The sequence below is a fragment of the Delphinapterus leucas genome, chromosome 1, assembly GCF_059928025.1.
Source record: "Delphinapterus leucas isolate spDelLeu-1000000601 "Yukka" chromosome 1, BTC_Dleu_Yukka2, whole genome shotgun sequence".
Taxonomy (NCBI): Eukaryota; Metazoa; Chordata; class Mammalia; order Artiodactyla; family Monodontidae; genus Delphinapterus; species Delphinapterus leucas.
The window spans coordinates 178,650,806-178,668,597 of record NC_143129.1 but is presented as its reverse complement, the minus strand read 5'-3'; the positions used below and the strand labels follow the sequence as shown (position 1 = coordinate 178,668,597).

At 39.1% G+C, this 17,792-nt stretch overlaps 1 protein-coding gene and 1 non-coding gene across 15 annotated transcripts in view; one reads left to right on the top strand and one right to left on the bottom strand.

Annotated features, from left to right (window-relative positions):
• DDI2 (DDI proteasomal shuttling factor 2) overlaps positions 1-17,583 on the top strand; it is a 43,276-nt gene extending 25,693 nt beyond the window's left edge. For 7 of the 14 annotated variants that reach the window (XM_022598414.3, XM_089900693.1, XM_022598416.3 and 4 more), the window contains 3 exons: positions 1,073-1,176; positions 4,064-4,253; positions 9,030-17,583. In XM_022598414.3, the coding sequence (XP_022454122.2) occupies positions 1,073-1,176; positions 4,064-4,253; positions 9,030-10,921 (2,186 nt within the window). In that variant the 3' untranslated portion in view covers positions 10,922-17,583. The other 7 variants (XM_022598423.3, XM_022598419.2, XR_016388903.1 and 4 more) reach the window with 7 other exon arrangements.
• LOC115803886 (U6 spliceosomal RNA) lies at positions 2,546-2,649 on the bottom strand. The gene has a single exon (XR_004024687.2). It is a non-coding gene; the product is annotated as a U6 spliceosomal RNA (small nuclear RNA).
• Positions 17,584-17,792: the final 209 nt, after the last annotated feature.

The window sequence follows — 17,792 nt, the reverse complement described above, 5'->3', positions numbered from 1 at the left end:
GAGACACTCATGGCACACCAGGAGACAAGTGCAAGAATGCTCACGTTAGCATTGCTTACAACGGCAGAAACTGGAAGCAACCCAAATGTCCCGTAGCAGCAGAATGGATAAATAAATCAGTGGTGGTGTCTTAAACATTACAGTACTCTTAGGGGCGGTATAAACGAAAGAAATATAGTCATGTGCACCCACAGGAATAAAATATCTCAAAGTATCTTTTGGGTAAAAGAAGCAAGTCATAGTTCAAAACCACAAAACTAACCAAAATGTTGCTTAGAAATCAGAAAAATGGTAAGAAAAGATGGGAATGGTTAACATAAAAACCAAGACAGTTGGGAGGGTTGGAGGCGGCAAAGAATAAGCTATGATCAGTAGGACATACAGGAAACTTCTTAGTCTTCTGCTTCTTAACCTGGGAAATAGATGCATGGGTGTTTGTTTTATTATGCTTTATACTATATATATACAGTATATATATATATATATTTCATATACTTTTCTGCTCGTAAGACATAGTTAATGACAAAGTCATTTTTTTAAAAAAAACATCTTACATATGAAATAAGAGGAGTAATTGAGGAAAGAGGCAAGGCAGGAGACTTCAAGCAAAGAAACTTGGTTATAACAGGCAGTAATAAACAGTTTACTTCTTGGAGCTTAATTTAAAAGGTTTAAAGTGTACTGATTTTATTTTCCTTTTAGAAAGCCTTTTGTAAGTGTACAGGAAGCAGGTGGTTAATATTGAAGGAATTGGTCTTGGTTTTTTTTTTTTCTTTTTTTTTTTTTTTTTTTTTAATTCTTAATGCCAGCTTTCCTCACCAGCTGAGCGTGTATCATATATCAAGCCAGGTCTTGTGGGCAGTAGTTCTACCCAATCCACTTTAGGAGCTGGTGCCTTCATTGGCTTTTAACCTGATTATTGGTCTTACTGGATTTTCATCCTTAACTCACTTGTTTGCATGCTTTGGCTTGACTTTGACTGATTGCAGGAAGAAAGACACAGAATAATAGCTACATTTCCAGACCTTCGCTGGAAAAATCAGTAACCTCTTCCTTTCTTCATGTGCTTTAGCTCAGGTTCAAATTGAAGGAGATTTCCTGGCGTGTTCCTTCTCTATACTTGAGGAACAGCCCATGGACATGCTTTTGGGACTGGACATGCTGAAACGGCATCAGGTAATTAAGAGCTTCACTTTCTTTTTGCGTTGGCTTTTTTTGTGTTAAATGGTTATTCCATCATGGTTGTATATACTGGAAAATTAAGAAGCATGACTTCAAACCTGGAAAGGTCCTTAATTGGTGATGTTGTCATACAAGGTTTGAAATTCTGTATCAGTAGAAATAGAACCTTTTTGTGAAATCTTTCTGAATCTGTTGAATCTTGCCATCTGTTTTGAGACTATACTGGACAATTTGGTTCCCTTGTGTAATTTTTAGTTTCTGATTAGAACTCAAGTCATTTTTTTAAAACATTTTTTAAAAAATATTTATTTATTTGGCTGCTCTGGGTCTTAGCTGTGGCATGCGGGATCTTCGCTGCCAAGTGCGGGATCTTTTGATTGTGGCATGTGGGATCTGGTTCCCAGATCAGGGCTTGAACCCAGGCCCCCTGCATTGGGAGTGCAGAGTCTTAACCACTGGACCACCAGGGAAGTGCCTCAAGTAATTTTTTGATGGGTTTGTAGGGAGATGTACATAATACACAATGGTGATTTTACTGCGAGCCTAAGTTTAGTAAATCCTTAGTAGCTGGTCAGACAATACTTGGGGAGAAGAGCTTCGAGATTAAGGAAAAAGGTGTACGTAAGATGTTGGGAATGGAAATGTTTATTTAGTACAGGGAGAATGATTTATAAATATTTTCATCTGCAGTGATTTTTATATTTCCATTCCGAAGGCTAATAATTTGTTTAAAGATAAAATTCACTCATTGAAGAAGCAATTGTGCTCTTGGGTAGTAAAAATTTTCCCAACAAGGTTTCATATCTAGTCAACATTTTTATGTCACTAATATACTTTTTTTTCTTTTTTAAATTGGAGTATAGTTGATTTACAATGTTGTGTTAGCTTCAGCTGTCTACTCTTTTTTAGATTCTCTTCCCATATAGGTCATTACAGAGTATTGAATAGAAATCCCTGTGCTATACAGTAGGTTCTTATTAGTTATCTATCTTATCGATATATATAGGTCATTACAGAGTATTGAATAGAATTTCCTGTGCTATACAGTAGGTTCTTATTAGTTACCTATCTTATCGATATATATATAGTAGTGTGTATATGTCAATCCCAATCTCCCAATTTATCCCTCCCACCCTTTTCCCCTTGGAAACCATGAGTTTGTTTTCTACATCTGTGACTCAGTTTCTGTTTTATAAATAGGTTCATTTGTACCATTTTTTTTTAGATTCCACATATACGCAGTATCATATATTTGTTTTTCTCTGTCTGACTTACTTCACTCAGTATGACAATGACAATCCCTAGGTCCATCCACATCACTGAAAATGGCAGCATTGCGTTCTTTTTTATGGCTGAGTAATATAAAAATATGGAACACTTCACGAATTTGCGTTTCATCCTTGCGCAGGGGCCATGCTAATCTCTGCGTCGTCCCAGTTTTAGTAGATGTGCTGCCTAAGCAAGCACACTAATACTCTTTCTTAAATGTTTAGTGTTAAATTCCCATTGAAATATATTGATACTCAAATCAAGGTGCATAGTTTTAAGTAGAAGGAATGAGCGAATGCACATATAAATGAAACCTGATTTATTAACTTGTTGCTAATCTTTCCCTATGTATTTATTTATTTATTGCTATTTTTAAGTCATGGTATAGACTAGCAGTCTCCAGCTTTACGGATTCAAAATATATGTGTGTAACTGTCCTATATTAAGTAATTATAAAAATATACTGATGGGCTTCCCTGGTGGCGCAGTGGTTGAGAGTCCGCCTGCCGATGCAGGGTACGCGGGTTCGTGCCCCGGTCCGGGAAGATCCCACATGCCGCGGAGCGGCTGGGCCCGTGAGCCATGGCCGCTGAGCCTGCGCGTCCGGAGCCTGTGCTCCGCAACGGGAGAGGCCGCAACAGTGAGAGGCCCGCATACCGCAAAAAAAATAAAAAATAAATTAAAAAAAATTAAAAAAATATATATATATATATACTGAAAAAGGGGATAGCATAAGTATGAAATACATAATACTTTTGTAGAGCTCGTCTTGTCCATATATCACTTTTGAGACCATTGGCATAGACTTTAAATATAAGCTGTACTTTATACACTAAGCAAGAAGCAAAAATGTAGACCTATATAAATGGTATGTCTCAGTTTTAGTTTTTAAAAAGTCACTGATACGTTTCTGAAAGGTGTGGCTGCTGATTATGGCGTGCAGTTTTCCAAATTTTGTACAATGAATATGTATCACATTTGAATTCAGACATGAACAATTGCTGTGTTTGACAAAGAAGTGTAAACTGTATCCCATAAAGATCATTCTGCTGTACAATTTAAATATTAAAAAAGATTCTAGGGCTTCCCTGGTGGCACAGTGGTTAAGAATCCGCCTGCCAATTCAGGGGACACGGGTTTGAGCCCTGATCTGGGAAGATCCCACATGCCGTGCAGTAACTAAGCCCATGCTCCACAGCTACTGAGCCTGCTCTCTAGATCCCTCGCACCACAACTACTGAGCGCACGTGCGACAACTACTGGAGCCCGTGCTCCGCAACAAGAGAAGCCACTGCAATGAGAAGCCCACACACCACAGCGAAGAGTAGCCCCTGCTTGCCGCAACTAGAGAAAGTCAGTGCGCAGCAACGAAGACCCAACGCAGCCAAAAACAAATAAATAAATTGAATAGATATTTTAAATATATATATAGATATAGATTCTAAACTAACAATGTTACATAGCTTAAAGTTTAAATACTTTAGATAAAATTGGTTTTTTGAGCCATCTCTGTCAGTGTTGCTCTTTGTGAATGGAGTTTTAAATTCAAGATCATAATTTTCCTGCATCGTGTTCTATCTGCTATCATCAGTGTTTGGTTTCTCTTTCTAAGTGTTCCATTGACCTCAAGAAAAATGTACTCGTGATCGGCACCACAGGCTCAAAGACCACCTTCCTTCCTGAGGGGGAGTTACCAGAGTGTGCCCGGTTGGCATATGGGGCCGGGCGAGAGGAAGTACGGCCAGAGGAGATTGCAGACCAAGAATTAGCAGAAGCCCTTCAAAAATCTGTAGAGGATGCAGGTATTTGGAGTGGCCAGGCTCTTAAATAATACTCCTTATTGGTGGGTCAGCCAGGGAAGTTGGAGCTTCAGAGGGGAATAGGGACCTTTCCAATCGTAATCAGTCTCATCGTCCTGTTGTAGGTATGTTCCTTGTCTTCTTACTGCCTCTTCCCATCTCTAAATACAGTACAGAAAACCTCCCGTGTTTCAATAGATCCAGAAATAGCAGTCCATTGCTGTGTGCAAGATAGAGTGGGGAGTTCTTTGCTTAGGCACATTTTGGTGGGATTCCTAAAGAATCTTGTCTTTTTTTTTTTTTTCTTGAAGAAAATTATAACTGTAAGCAGAAACTTCCTTTTTTTTTTTTTTTTTTTTTTTTTTTTCAGAAACTTCCTTTTGAGTTCAACATTTCCTGGACATTTTCTTCTTCTTTTCTTAGGCCCATTTATTTTGGAGGATGACATTGTGTCTGTGACTAAGCAACACTAAGCTTTTTAATATCTACTGAAAGTGCTGCCACCGACATGAAGCTACGTAATACTTTTTCTTCCCAAGTCTCAGTTGTTGTAGCTTCTTTAATTCTAAAGATCAAACCAAGTTTTCTGGGTAAAATGGAGGGACACAGTTATGCCGAAATCCCACTTCTGTGGATAAATTTTCCCCATCTGTTACAAAACAGTGACTCTGGAATCTATTTTCTAGAAGCTAAAGAGAATTAACTTTTAAGTTTGAATTATTTTAAAGTCTTGAGCTGTAATTCCTCATTAGTGACTAATATCACACATTGCATTTGCTGATATAGTAAAATGTATTAGAGCTACAAGTTCAGGGAATAGCTTTCTCCTAAGGACAAAAAAGATAAGAGCTTTAACAGTAAGCAGCCAGATTTTGCCAGTGTGTATCACCAGAGAACACCCGGCGGTCTAGCCTTGAGATGCTTTAGAATGAGCGTGAGTAGCAGATGGAGTTTCCAAGCTGGCTTTGTTCAGAATCTGCGCCACCACCACCTTTTGGCTCAGTTTTACATATGAAGTACAGTTTGGGTTGTGATTTAAGTATTTGGTAGGAAGGGGAGAATTTTGAACAACCAGACAGAGAAAGACTAAATTAATAGTTTTAACCTTACCCGCAAGGCAAACTTGAATGAATTTGACATATCTACTTAGAAGGTTTTACTTTTTGTTTTGTTTTGTTTTGTTTTGTTTTGTTTGGTAACTTGTCAGCTTAGTCATAATACTATACATTAATAAAATGAGGGTATGTTATCATTTTGTGAAACCTCTGTTGTTCCCCCCACAGTTTTGGTGCTTTTACTTGAGAAACACTAGCTGATGGTAGCAGTGCTTTATAACCTACTGACAGTTACCCTCTTTGAGTAATTACTTTCTTTTAATAAAAAGTTGAAGAGATTAAAATAGAAACCACAGATGTTTTCAGCCATAGTGAAGGAGGTGTACCAGTTTTAAAGGATTAAAAGGAAGTGGCTCTTTACCCATGTGACCTTTTGTTACTGACAGTGTATGTATGGCTTGCGCTAATTTTTGTAATGTTGAGTGAGGTAATTCTTCAACATCAGATTCTATTTGTTTGGAACATCAGCTTCCCACTATTATAAAAATCACCTACCCCTAGACATAGTAGGTGAACATATTTTTGCTAAAAACTGTCTCTTTGGTGGATACTCTATAGCAGAATATCTTTATCTTTTCTATTGATTAAAAAATAATTCAAAAAAGTAATAATTCAGAATATTTTAAAAAATAAGGTAAGCCAGGATAAGTAATCAGGTTTGTTTTGTTTTTCTTCTAAAAATAAATCTCAACTGAAAAAGAAACTTTGAAAGTTTCTATAATATGTGTTTGCTCACCTTTACTCCATAAGATTTCCATATCATGTAATTCTGTCTATGGATCTACTTTTTTTTCACCTATTTCACATGTTTGCCCATGAATTCTCTGTGTAGGTGTGTAAAGTTAATTTCTTTCCAAGTTCTGTTGAAAATCTGTTGAAGTTGACACATTGCTTTATGTATTGTGAGAGAATTAAAGCAACCAGCAAATCTTTTTGATGTCCAAACTACAGGAACGTTCCCCCACTTTGACTCTACCAGTTCCTGCTCTTAAAGATGGCAAAGGAGTGGAGACTATAACCCTGCATGCTGTGTGGTTTGCATTGTTAACCCAAGGTTTGCTTGTCTGTTTCCTAATTCAAACAGAGCGTCAGAAGCCATGATGCATGTAGTGTGTGTGTACTGCAGCTGGAGTGGGCCCCAGACCAGGTATTTATAGACACCACGTTAAGCCTTCCACCCAGTCATCGTCTGTGGTCTGAAAGACTTCGTATCCTCAGCAGTTCTAGAATTTAGCTTCTGTCATTCACCATTTCACCTTGTTTAATCTGGTTACAACTAGCCTGTATGTGTATTTGTATGTTGGCATACATACATATCTAAGCATGGTTTCCTATTTAAAATTTTATCAGTCATTAGAACAGTTCGAGGGGGAAAAAATCCCAGCGAAAACAAATGACCACTGTGAATATCAAATCAAGAATATTAGCATCACAGCACTTTGTTGTGGAGATGACTGTGTTATTAGGGATTTTGTAAGTCCCTTTCTTCTGAAAAACTGAAAGTGTATTTTTCACATTACTGCACACAACTACCAGCATTATAGAGGGGCTGAAATTTTCATTCTGTTGAAGAAGAAATGGAAACAGGCCAGGTGACTTGGCCAGTGTCACAGAGTCAATAACGTAGGCAGGGCTGAAGTTTAATCTTCCAACAAGAGCTGAAACTTTGCTTTTCCCTCTCTCCCTAGCCTGACAGTTTTCCACAGGAGGCTCTCTGCTTCCATCTCCCTGTATGCAGATATGATAAATGTCAGCCTGAGTGCACTGACTGGTCTGTTAAAAGAAGGAAAAGTGGTCTTTTTAGACTCTACCAACCTAGGACTTTATAGGGGTTTGCAGGCTGGTTGTAATTAGATATATAGCATTTAATTGCTTCTTTCTTTCATTTTCCTTGTAAGGATGGGTTAAAAGCAGCCATCTTTAATTATTAATGTCCGTTGACCTCATCCTCTTCTCCTGTCCTATAGTACTGACCCAGTCCTCCCCTACATGTAGGACTTAGGCCAGTGAAACTGAGCATCTCAGCTACAGGAGGACTATATGCTGCTTTCATAGTGAGTACGGAGTACTTTGAGGTCATGTTCACCTTCACCTCCCCCAGCTGTTATAACTGACATACCGTTGCCAGAAGGCCATTACCTTTGCCCACCTCTGTGCTGCTAATAACGTGGATATTTGACTACAGTGCATCTTTGTGTTCTCATTAACTCAAAATTGAACCTCTTTCAGAGTCAGCCTTAGAGATTGATAAATAAAACTGAAAACTGTGTTTCTAGACTCTAATGAATTATAGTTTGCACTGAGATATATGCTGTTTTCCTGTTTATCCCTAAACTATAAGATTATTTCACAAGAAGTCAGTAACTTCCTGACATAGTGCTTTATCTTTTCAAGTTGTTAACCTGTGTTGGATTAGAATGATTTAGAGCCTTTTGAATCATAACTGCATTGCTTCATGACTTCTTAAGGTACAGTCAACATGAAGCATTTGAGTTGCATCTGTCCTAATAGTTTGTATTGTGATGTCATTTTTGTTACCAGCCTTTGACTTTCAATTAAAGATCTTGTAATAATTGCATAGAGGTCAATTTTTAATTGGATTAGTGGCAAAAGGAGAGTTGGAACTGATGTTTAATGACATCATGATGTTTACATTGAGGTGTGGCATTTAATCCTTCCATGTTTTATGAGTGGTCAGTAAGTTGCAGTGGATCTAAATTGTTATTGCTTATTGGAAAATTTATGAACTATATCCCTCCACTGCCCTCCCCTGCCCACATTTCCCTGCCCTTAAAGTACTTAAATATTCTCACTTAGTTGTTGCTGTGATAAAGTAACTGATAATCCTTTTTAAAGTTGCATTATTTGGTAAGATAATAATTGGGATTTAATCTGTTTGATCTTTAGCGCTTTCTTTTGTTCTGAGTCAAGCTCATATAGTTTTTGGAATGTTTGGATAGAAATAAATAGAATGTTTATTTGTGAATAATGATAAATAATGATAAATAATGAATATTTATCTGTCTTCTGAAGGTCCCTGAGTAGTATCACATTCTTATTTCTCTTTATAATTCCTGCTCTGTCTCAGATATACCTGGTTTAGACTTCTCAGTGTTCACATTTGACACTCTGAAAGAGAATTGGCACGAGAATCATTCTAGTACTGAAATCCTCAAGATTGTATTGTGCTTTTAAGAATCACCTGAGGAACTTACTGAAAATAACAAATTCCTGGGTTTATCCCAAGGATGGTATCCAGAATCTGCATGCTTAGGAAACATCCCAGGTGATTTTAGGGCAAGTGATAGAGAAAACACACTTGGAGAAACTATTCTAGAGTTCTGAACCCACTGAGAATAAAGATACATAAATGTCCTTCAGTCTTGAGCACTAACTCAGCCCTTATGTGGTACTTAAATAAAAATATTGAATTACAGTACACATATTTTGTTAAGAACATGCCTACCTCTTATTCTGATGCTATGATGTTAAATTGTCCACCACGATGAGAGTGGTTCTTGTATAAAGTCTATAAATATAAGACAAACCCCAGTTTAAGGACCTGATTTTGTTCTGTCCTGTTTAGATTTGTGTTCTCTGATAATTTAGTGGACTTTGTAACCTGCTAATTAATCTTTTTTCCTTTGACTGTTGTTCTGTGTAGAGAAAAGCGGTAAAGAAACTACCTCACTGGGAATGTCATCATTACCAACTTCAGATGGATTTAACCATCAAGCCCATCCTTCAGGACAGAGTCCTGAGATTGGTAATCCTTCACGTCTTGCTCACTCTGTCTCTGCTTCAGTCTGCCCTGTTGAGCCCAGCGACCCAGACAGCATTGAACCTAAAGCTCTGAAGGCTTTGAAGGCTTCAGCTGAATTCCAGGTAACCTGTGAAAAGAAAGAACATCTTCCTCTACAGGATCTTTCTGATTGTGTTTCTTCAGCAGACAGTGCTCCAGCAGACCAGAGGCCAGCTATGCCTTTGCAGAATTCACTCGAAGAAGCCATTGTTGCAGGTAATCTAGAGAAATCTGCTGAAAGAAGCACCCAGGGCCTCACATCTCATCTCCACACCAGACAGGAAGTTAGTTTATCTGTCACTGGGATGGAAGAACCACAGAGGCTTAAAGATGAAAAGGGTTGGCATCCAGAATATCAGGACCTGAGTCAAGCGAGTGGCCTTCAGCAGCATGAAGAACCGAGGACTGGACAGCATGAGGTTATACAGCAGAATGCTCCCCATGACCGAGCACGTCTCTGTAACACAGGGGACCTTGAACTTCTTGGAGAAAGGCAACAGGATCAACAAAGAAGTATTGGTTCGGAAGCTACAATGGAAGGAGACAGGCTAGAGCAGACTGTGGACCTTTCGGGTACAGAGAAAAATATTCTACCTTCAGGGTGCTTTGGCTGCTCAAGTTCAGAAACACTTATGGAAGTAGATATAGTTGAACAGTCCCTAGCTGCTGTGCTTAATTCAGCAGGTGGTCAGAATACCAGTGTCAAGAACATCGGTGCATCTGATCTCACCTTAGATAATCCCTTGATGGAAGTAGAAACATCAAAATGTAACCCTTCCTCTGAAATTTTGAGTAATTCCATTTCCACTCAGGATTTACAGCTTCCAGAAAGTAATGTTGAAATGTCTGGAACAAGTAAAGAATACGGGAGTTGCCCCTCCTCTTTAGTAAGCCTCTGTGGCAGTTGTCAGCCATCCATAGAGTCCACAGAGGAATCTTGCTCATCTGTAACGGCAGCCTTGAAGGAACTTCATGAACTTTTGGTCATTAGTAGTAAACCAGCTTCAGAAAACACATCAGAAGAAGTTATCTGTCGATCAGAGACGGTAACTGAGGGCCAAACAGGTATTAAGGACCTTTCTGAGAGATGGACCCAAAATGAGCATCTTACAGCTACCCAGAGTGAACACTGTTCACAGGTCTCCTTTCATCAGGCCACATCTGTAACAATGAAGACAGAAGAATTAACATACACTTCAACTGACGCTGGAGTAGAAGATGAAGAAAATATTAACTTCAGGGGTCCAGGTGATGGTGTATTAACTGATAGGGAAGGTGTCCCCAAGTCTAAGGAGTCAGTAAATGAGAGCAGTTCTGTCACTGTAGCCTCAGCTGAAACGTCCAGTCAACTACATTGCACCTTTGGTGCAGAAATTTCACCCAGACTTTTAGCAGGTGAGGAGGATGCACTCAATCAGACTTCTGAGCACACTGAGTCCTTGTCATCCAGTTTCATATTGGTTAAAGATTTGGGCCAGGGCACACAGAATCCAGTGACAGACAGGCCTGAGACTAGAGAAAATGTCTGTTCTGAAGCTGCAGGGCCACTTCTAGAATTTGTACCACCTACCAGCCAGCCATCATCAAGTCCCTCCTTTCTTGCACCATTAATTTTTCCTGCTGCGGACATTGACCGGATTCTCCGTGCCGGCTTTACTTTGCAGGAAGCTCTTGGGGCTTTGCATCGAGTTGGTGGAAATGCAGACCTTGCACTTCTTGTTTTGCTAGCAAAGAACATTGTAGTTCCTACATAACCATGGAAAAGTGGGCTAGACCATACTCCATTCCCTTACAAAAAGCTATATATCTACACATACACACTCACCACATATACAGTATATGTAGAAACCTGCAAGCAGAATGTTGAGCCAGATTTTTTTTAAAGATTTTTTTCGGCCAAAGTAATTTATGATCTCTTGTCTGATGAATTTGTCTATTCTATTTGTTGAAATTTGGGCCTTTTTAAATGTATTGGCAGTATGTGCATACAGGAGCTTTTTATTAACATTAAGATGATGTATTCTGGAATGAAATTGGTGGTTTTGTGTATAGCATACCGTTCTAGAATGAGAGTGAATGCTTTAAAAAGCAGAAGCCGTGAGAAATCCCACCACCCATGCAGCTAAAAACAGATCAACTTCATAATTTGGCTGTGTCTGTGCTGTAGGCAAGGTGTGGCTTGTTGACTCAATTTTTGGTTTACAAACTTGATTACATGGTTTGGTGTTTGGAATCATACTCAGTGCTTTATGTATTATGACTCATCAGTTGTCACAGGAAATTGAAGAATATCTCCTAGAGTGGTGTGTTTCTATTCGTGTGGTTAGGACTTGACATTTTAATGGGATGAGTTGGGAGGGTTTAAAACTTGGGCTGCTTTGTACATCACAGGCTGCTGCATGGATTGCCAGATACCTTGGGTGGGATACTGTGAGGGAATTAACATTAGCGCGAACCATGGTGCTACCCAGATTAAAAAAAAAGAAAGAAGAAACTGTAATTCCATTTGCAAATGTCATGGTGATGTTTCAAGAACTGTGTGAGTGAAAAATAATGGCCTAAACACTGGAGTTAACTAGTGACTGGGTTTGGTAGCATCTCACTGATCACAGCTCAACCCTTAACGACTAATGATGAGCTTATGTTCAGCTAGTGGGTTGGTTGCCAGCAGTTTACTTCCTTTCCAAACTCATCTTCTTCTAGGAAGTTCTTCTAAAGCTCAGTTTGAGCTGTGATCTGAGTGAAATATTCAAGTGTGATAAATAACCTTGTCACTGGTTTATCTTGGTGCTTGGAATGGTCAGTGTATTTGGTGAGTGTCTTTCATGGCAGTGGAAATAGTAATTGGAGTTTCTGACTCAAGTGGCCTTGGTAGAGTTTTCCATCCTTTTCTTTCCTCAGGAGTTTCTTTTTTTAAGCAAGGTTTCGTCATATTTGTGTTTACACATGTCAAGTTAGAGTGGGGCATAGTATATAGATGTATTTATTGTGGCCTTTTTTTATATGAGGACTAGCCCTTGGAAATCACTGTCCTGTGGGCCCCACTGTGCAATAATTCTACTGGGTAGATTTTAGATACTTTTTTTCGTGGAAAATAAACCCTCTTAAGTACCTAGCAGGAATCTGAAATCTTGGTTTTATTGAAGAGAATTTTGAGAATGATAATTCCCTATTCCAGGTTATAATTTGCAATGTGTTTGAAACAGAAGCTTCAAAAGGGTGATTTGTGAACTTTTAACTTTAAGTGATTTTTGTCTAAAGTCTTACTCTCTTTAAAAGCTTATTCTTTCTGTCAAAATTCACGTCATTGAGCACAATCAAAATGGAGGCTCATATCTCAGGAGTTTTAAAATTTTTGATTTGGGGGCACTTAGACATTTCTTTTACCTTATTCCATGTTCTTTCTTTTAGCTGTGAGGTTCGTATGTGTGTTAGGAGCCTGAGTGATATGATGGAAAGTTGCATAGATTCCTCATGACCCTCTGAAGTTAGGGAGTGGTTGACAGAAAGAGTTGTAGTTTACTGTGTTCAGAAGGGCGCTCAGAACAGGTTAGCCAGATTGTCTTTAAAGTGTTCTTTTAGACAATCATGTGCTGTAGATCCTTTTGCCTGCCCTACACCAAAGATGTAAGATGCACTAGGAACCTGCTTATAGGATTTCTGTCAACCGACTCTCAGAGCTGTGACTGTAATTAAGTAGTGGTGCTATGATTGAAGCAAAATTTAGTAGCAATGCAATGGGCCCCTGATTTGCGTTATGGGTATGCTTGGGAATTTATTCTAAGCTTATAAATCTTTAGGGTCACAAAGTGGGGTGAGTATAGGGTTACAAAGTGGGGTGAGTCTATGACAGTAGACTCCTCCAAAAAGGCCTTCTGTATGAAGATGGGCCTCAGAGGTTTTTTGTACTAGCAGTTCCTCTGACTACTGTTCAGAGGCTTGGCCACTGAATTTTCACAGTGTGGAGATTTGGGAGTCAATCCCAGGTGGGATATAGAATATCAGTCTGGAAAAGGTTTCATTACGATAGCTTTTATTGTATGTATATGTATATTTATTTCTAGGAGAAAATTGGATAGGCCTATCGTTGTACATGTATTCTTATTAGGAATACTTTGAGCTTAACCCACTTGCCAAATATGCTTGTCCTTTTTCATCATTTATCTTTCAACTTATAATTGCTTTTGCTTTTTTTTTTTTTTTTTTTTTTTGCGGTATGTGGGCCTCTCACTGCTGTGGCCTCTCCCGTTGTGGAGCACAGGCTCCGGACGCGCAGGCTCAGCGGCCATGGCTCACGGGCCCAGCCGCTCCGCGGCATGTGGGATCTTCCCGGACCGGGGCACAAACCTGCGTCCCCTGCAGGGGCAGGCGGACTCTCAACCACTGCGCCACCAGGGAAGCCCTGCTTTTGATTTTTTAAATCTTCCTGTCCATCGTTTGTATGAAAGTAAAGTTGTTGACATTGTCAAGATTTTAAATCATTTTTAAATTTAGCAGTTGTAAAACACAAAAGGAATTCAGGAACATGACACTAGTGAACCTTCATTTTCAATTTTTATTCAAAGTGCAGAAATTAGAGATTAACTTCTCCAAGGATAGGATAAAATCATTGTGAACTCCTCTGGTTGCCAACAGAACTGATAATGGCCAGCCATAACCAGTAATGGGCTGCTTTACTGGATAGCTCCTTTGCCATAACCGGTAATGGACAGCCTTGTGGTCAGCACGTACCTCCAAGGGTGGTATCTGTTTATTCACCAAAGAGAGGAGAAGATTTACCTGTATGACTTCTGCAGTTTCCCTTTAGTTGGTTCCTGTGTATAAGAATGTGCTTGGTAACCAGACAGCTATACCTAGGCTATAGATTTTGCCGTCGCAGCTGGTAAGAATTATTTCCACTCGTACCTCTTTAGGCATCCAGACATCAGCCAGTAGCCTTCATCCCACAGTTTGGGCTTTAGCCGTTAACATATAAAGATTACCAGTTGCAAAGGGAACTACATAGATGGTGAGTGTGTATGAAAACTGTCCTGCCTTGCAGCCTACAGAACTTTCCAGAGCTCCTTGTCTCCATATATACTGAAGGGAGACACACACCTTGTATTTTTTCCCAGAGCATTTCTCCAGTAAGAGAGTTACATGGAAAGATATATGAGACTTTGTGTCACTGATTCTACGATAACCAGCTAAGGTGGAATCTGCCTGTTTTTCCCTTAGCACAGCTTACTTTCCCTAGTAAAAGCCATAAAAATTTAGTTGGTTTAACCATCAGTTCATGTGTATATATACATGTGTGATAGATATCCTACAGTTAATTTTACATAGATTTAAAAAGCAAACAATTTTTATATCTACAGATGTAGTCTTCAGTTACGGTGGTTTTTATGTATATAAAAAACAGCCTTGCAAGTAACTGGCCAGAAGAGTTGCAGTACATTCTGATTTCCTTTTCCTATCTCTTTGCCACCTGCAGAGAGTATAAGCAGGATAATTGAACTGCTGCATATTTCAAACTAGTTATCAGTGGTAACATATCATACGAGAAGCTAACTGGATTATGCATTCTCTAGCACAGATACCAAAAAGCCAAATATCTCCTTTGAATTTGGTGACTTAGTGTAGTCCACGGCTGAACTAGAAAGAGACAGAGTTCTCAAGAGTTCCCTTCCGAGAAGATGAATGTTAACTTAGTTCTGTAAAATAAAAATAGCTTTCTTTTTGAAAGATTTAAAAATGCCACTTCCTGTTAACAACAAAGTAAATTCAAAGCATGTCCTTGAGAACCAGAAACGTAAAATCATGGCTCAAATTCTCTACCTTTGTGGTCCCTTGGTAGATGTTACTGGGAGTTCTTTGAGTAAATCAAAGAACTTAGGGGAGGAACCTTTGATATGCTTGATTTTCTCTTGTGCCTTAGTTTCTCCAAATAGCAGAGGCATCAAATTTGGGTGGGGAATAAAAGTGGAAGGAGGGGGACAGCAGGGAAGTCTGAAAACGTCTCTCCTGGAGATAGGCATGTGTGGAGTGGTCCTAAGACTCACCTTTATTGTTGGTTGAGAATTATCCTGCACCAAATCGTTAGATTTCCCCAGGTAGAAGGATTATGACACGGCTTTTTTGTATCAGGTATGCCCCCAAAAATGGTTTCTAAGCGTTTATTATGTTCTTTGTTGCACTGTCAGTATTGTGGTGAAGGCAGAGCAAAAGTTCAAGGAAGTCTTATATTACAGGGAACGTTTACTCTCTTGAAGGCTATGCAGTTTGAATCTTAGAATAAGAGTTCATTATTCATTCAAACATTTAAGTGCCTGTGTGCCAGGTACTGGGGAGCACTGGGGATACAGGAGTGACTAAAACAGACTGGAAGCTGCTCTTGTGAAGCCTTCAGTCTAGTAAAGAGACATGAAACAAATTTTAGCTTCAAGTGCAAGATCTATGTTTGCCTATTAGCATCATTTATTTTAAAAGTCATATTAGGATGATGTGGTTCAAATTCAGAGAAAACTGGGAAAATCAGGCTCAAAATGGAATTAGATGCTGTGAACCTAAAACTGCTCTAAAAAAATATTTTTTAAAAAATGGAATCGGAGAAACCAACAAAAAATGTTCTAACATTTGGTAGAAACACTTGAAGAGATCAAGGATTCAGAAATCAACGTATACTGTTGGTGGAGGGGGAATTGGGCAGGATAGAAGTGCAAGTGCAAGTAAATGGAAGATGACCTAATATGCACCAGTGACAGTCAACTTTTCCTTCCATCAGGACCTCCTTCCATGCAGGATAGAAATACGGAGTGTGCTGCGGCATCCTTCCCACTCCCCCTCTGAGCACGGCTGCTCTGGGATACTAACCATCTGGGCCAACAGGACTTAGCAGAGGATTCTGGGGGATTTGCTGTTTTAAAGCAGCTGAGTGCAAGATGTGAAAATAGGAATCGAGCAGAAAATGTAGCAAGCAGTGGTTCGGGGACTGGATGGTGGGCAAAATTTATTTACAAGAAGATTCAAGGCTCTACCAAATGCTTCTACAGGACAGCTCCATCAAAAGGACATTCTTTAACCCATTATTTAAAACATCACCGTGTATGTAGTAATCCTGAAGGATACAGGTAGAATTTCTGGACCTTAACTGCTAGTGACTTCTGAGGTTTACAGTTAGAAAACTCTCACAGGTTTATCTGTTATGTATCGGTGATTGGTAATCTAGACCCTCTGGGGGCTGTGAAAGGTGAGAGGATATAGCAGATAAGATTCAGAGCACAATCTTAGGGAATGAAAGCTACAGAGAAAATGGTGCAAGGGCATAGGAGTTAGAGGATATTTCTTTTACCTAAAAAAAGTTAAGCAAACTACAGAAGACTTGGGGTGGGGGTGTGGAATACAAAATTAGAATAATTTTTACAGAATTATATTTCTTTGAATACGTACCATAGGAAGGTTTTCATTAGCTGACTTGGGGAAGGGGCATGCTGGTATATTTTTTTCCTGGGAAGATGCATGACTAATAAGAAATTATTTTGTTTACCATGAGTTTCTTTTACGTACACCTCTGAATGATGCATCAGTGACTTAAAGAAAGGTAGACCTCTATAATTTCCTATCAGAGGCAGTCACATCAGTTTGTGTCTAGATTCCTTTGGTCTGAGATTACCTGATATTAACCAGACTTCCTTTTCTTTCCCTGAAGGCCCCACAGCTTTGAGTTTGTGCTTCCCATCTGAGACCTTTCCCTCTGAATGATAATATTTCCATTCTCTATTCTCCTGATCATCCTTTTGAAATAGTTCTGGTGATATAGTCAGATCAATGTATTTGCTTTTTTTTTTTTACTGTGTGCTTACAATGAACATTGACTTGCCCATTTTTATTCAAAATTTTATTTCCATGGCAAGTTGGGCTAATGGGCTTTGCACTCAAGTAAGGTTTGTTTACCAGTTTTGTAGCCATATTTGGCAAATTTTAGCAAATAGAAAAAATCCCTCTTTTCCCCTTTGTTCTTGGCAGTCGTACTTTTATTGCTTTCCTGATTTTTCTTTAAGCTTTGAGGCTACTGCATCTTACAAGAACAACTAGGCTGATTGGCAAAATAGGCTTGCCAATCAGTAGCTCTTTTACTCCCATAATGCTTTGGTTTTGAGAGTTGGGAAAACTCTGAGAACTTAAGGGAACCAAACTCAGGAATCCCACAGTTGGTTGCATTGTGCCATTGGTTTAGGGGCTAGACATAGGACCTATCTGCAGCTGAGTGAACTAGATGAATTTGGGTTTGAGTTTTTGTCAGATACTGAAATGTAAGTCAGCCCTAAGTAATCAAAACACTTTATTTTCTTTTTCTTTTTTTTTAATAGGAACTTTCTGAAGAAAAAGTGATGTGTAAAACATTTGATATTTAAGACAATAAAGTTTTTATCATAAACTCTTGTTTGATCGGTTTCTTTTAAATTGAGATGGTTGGTTACTTTTGTCCTTGTCTCTGTCTCCCTGCCCTTTAAATAACTTATACCCAGGCACTGTGACTTGTGGCCATGAACCTAAACGCCAGAAGAAGTGGGCATCTCCAAGCCATTAGTCACCTCCAGATAAACACTGCAGGAGGCCGTGGCCATCTGCTGATGTGAAATGTCT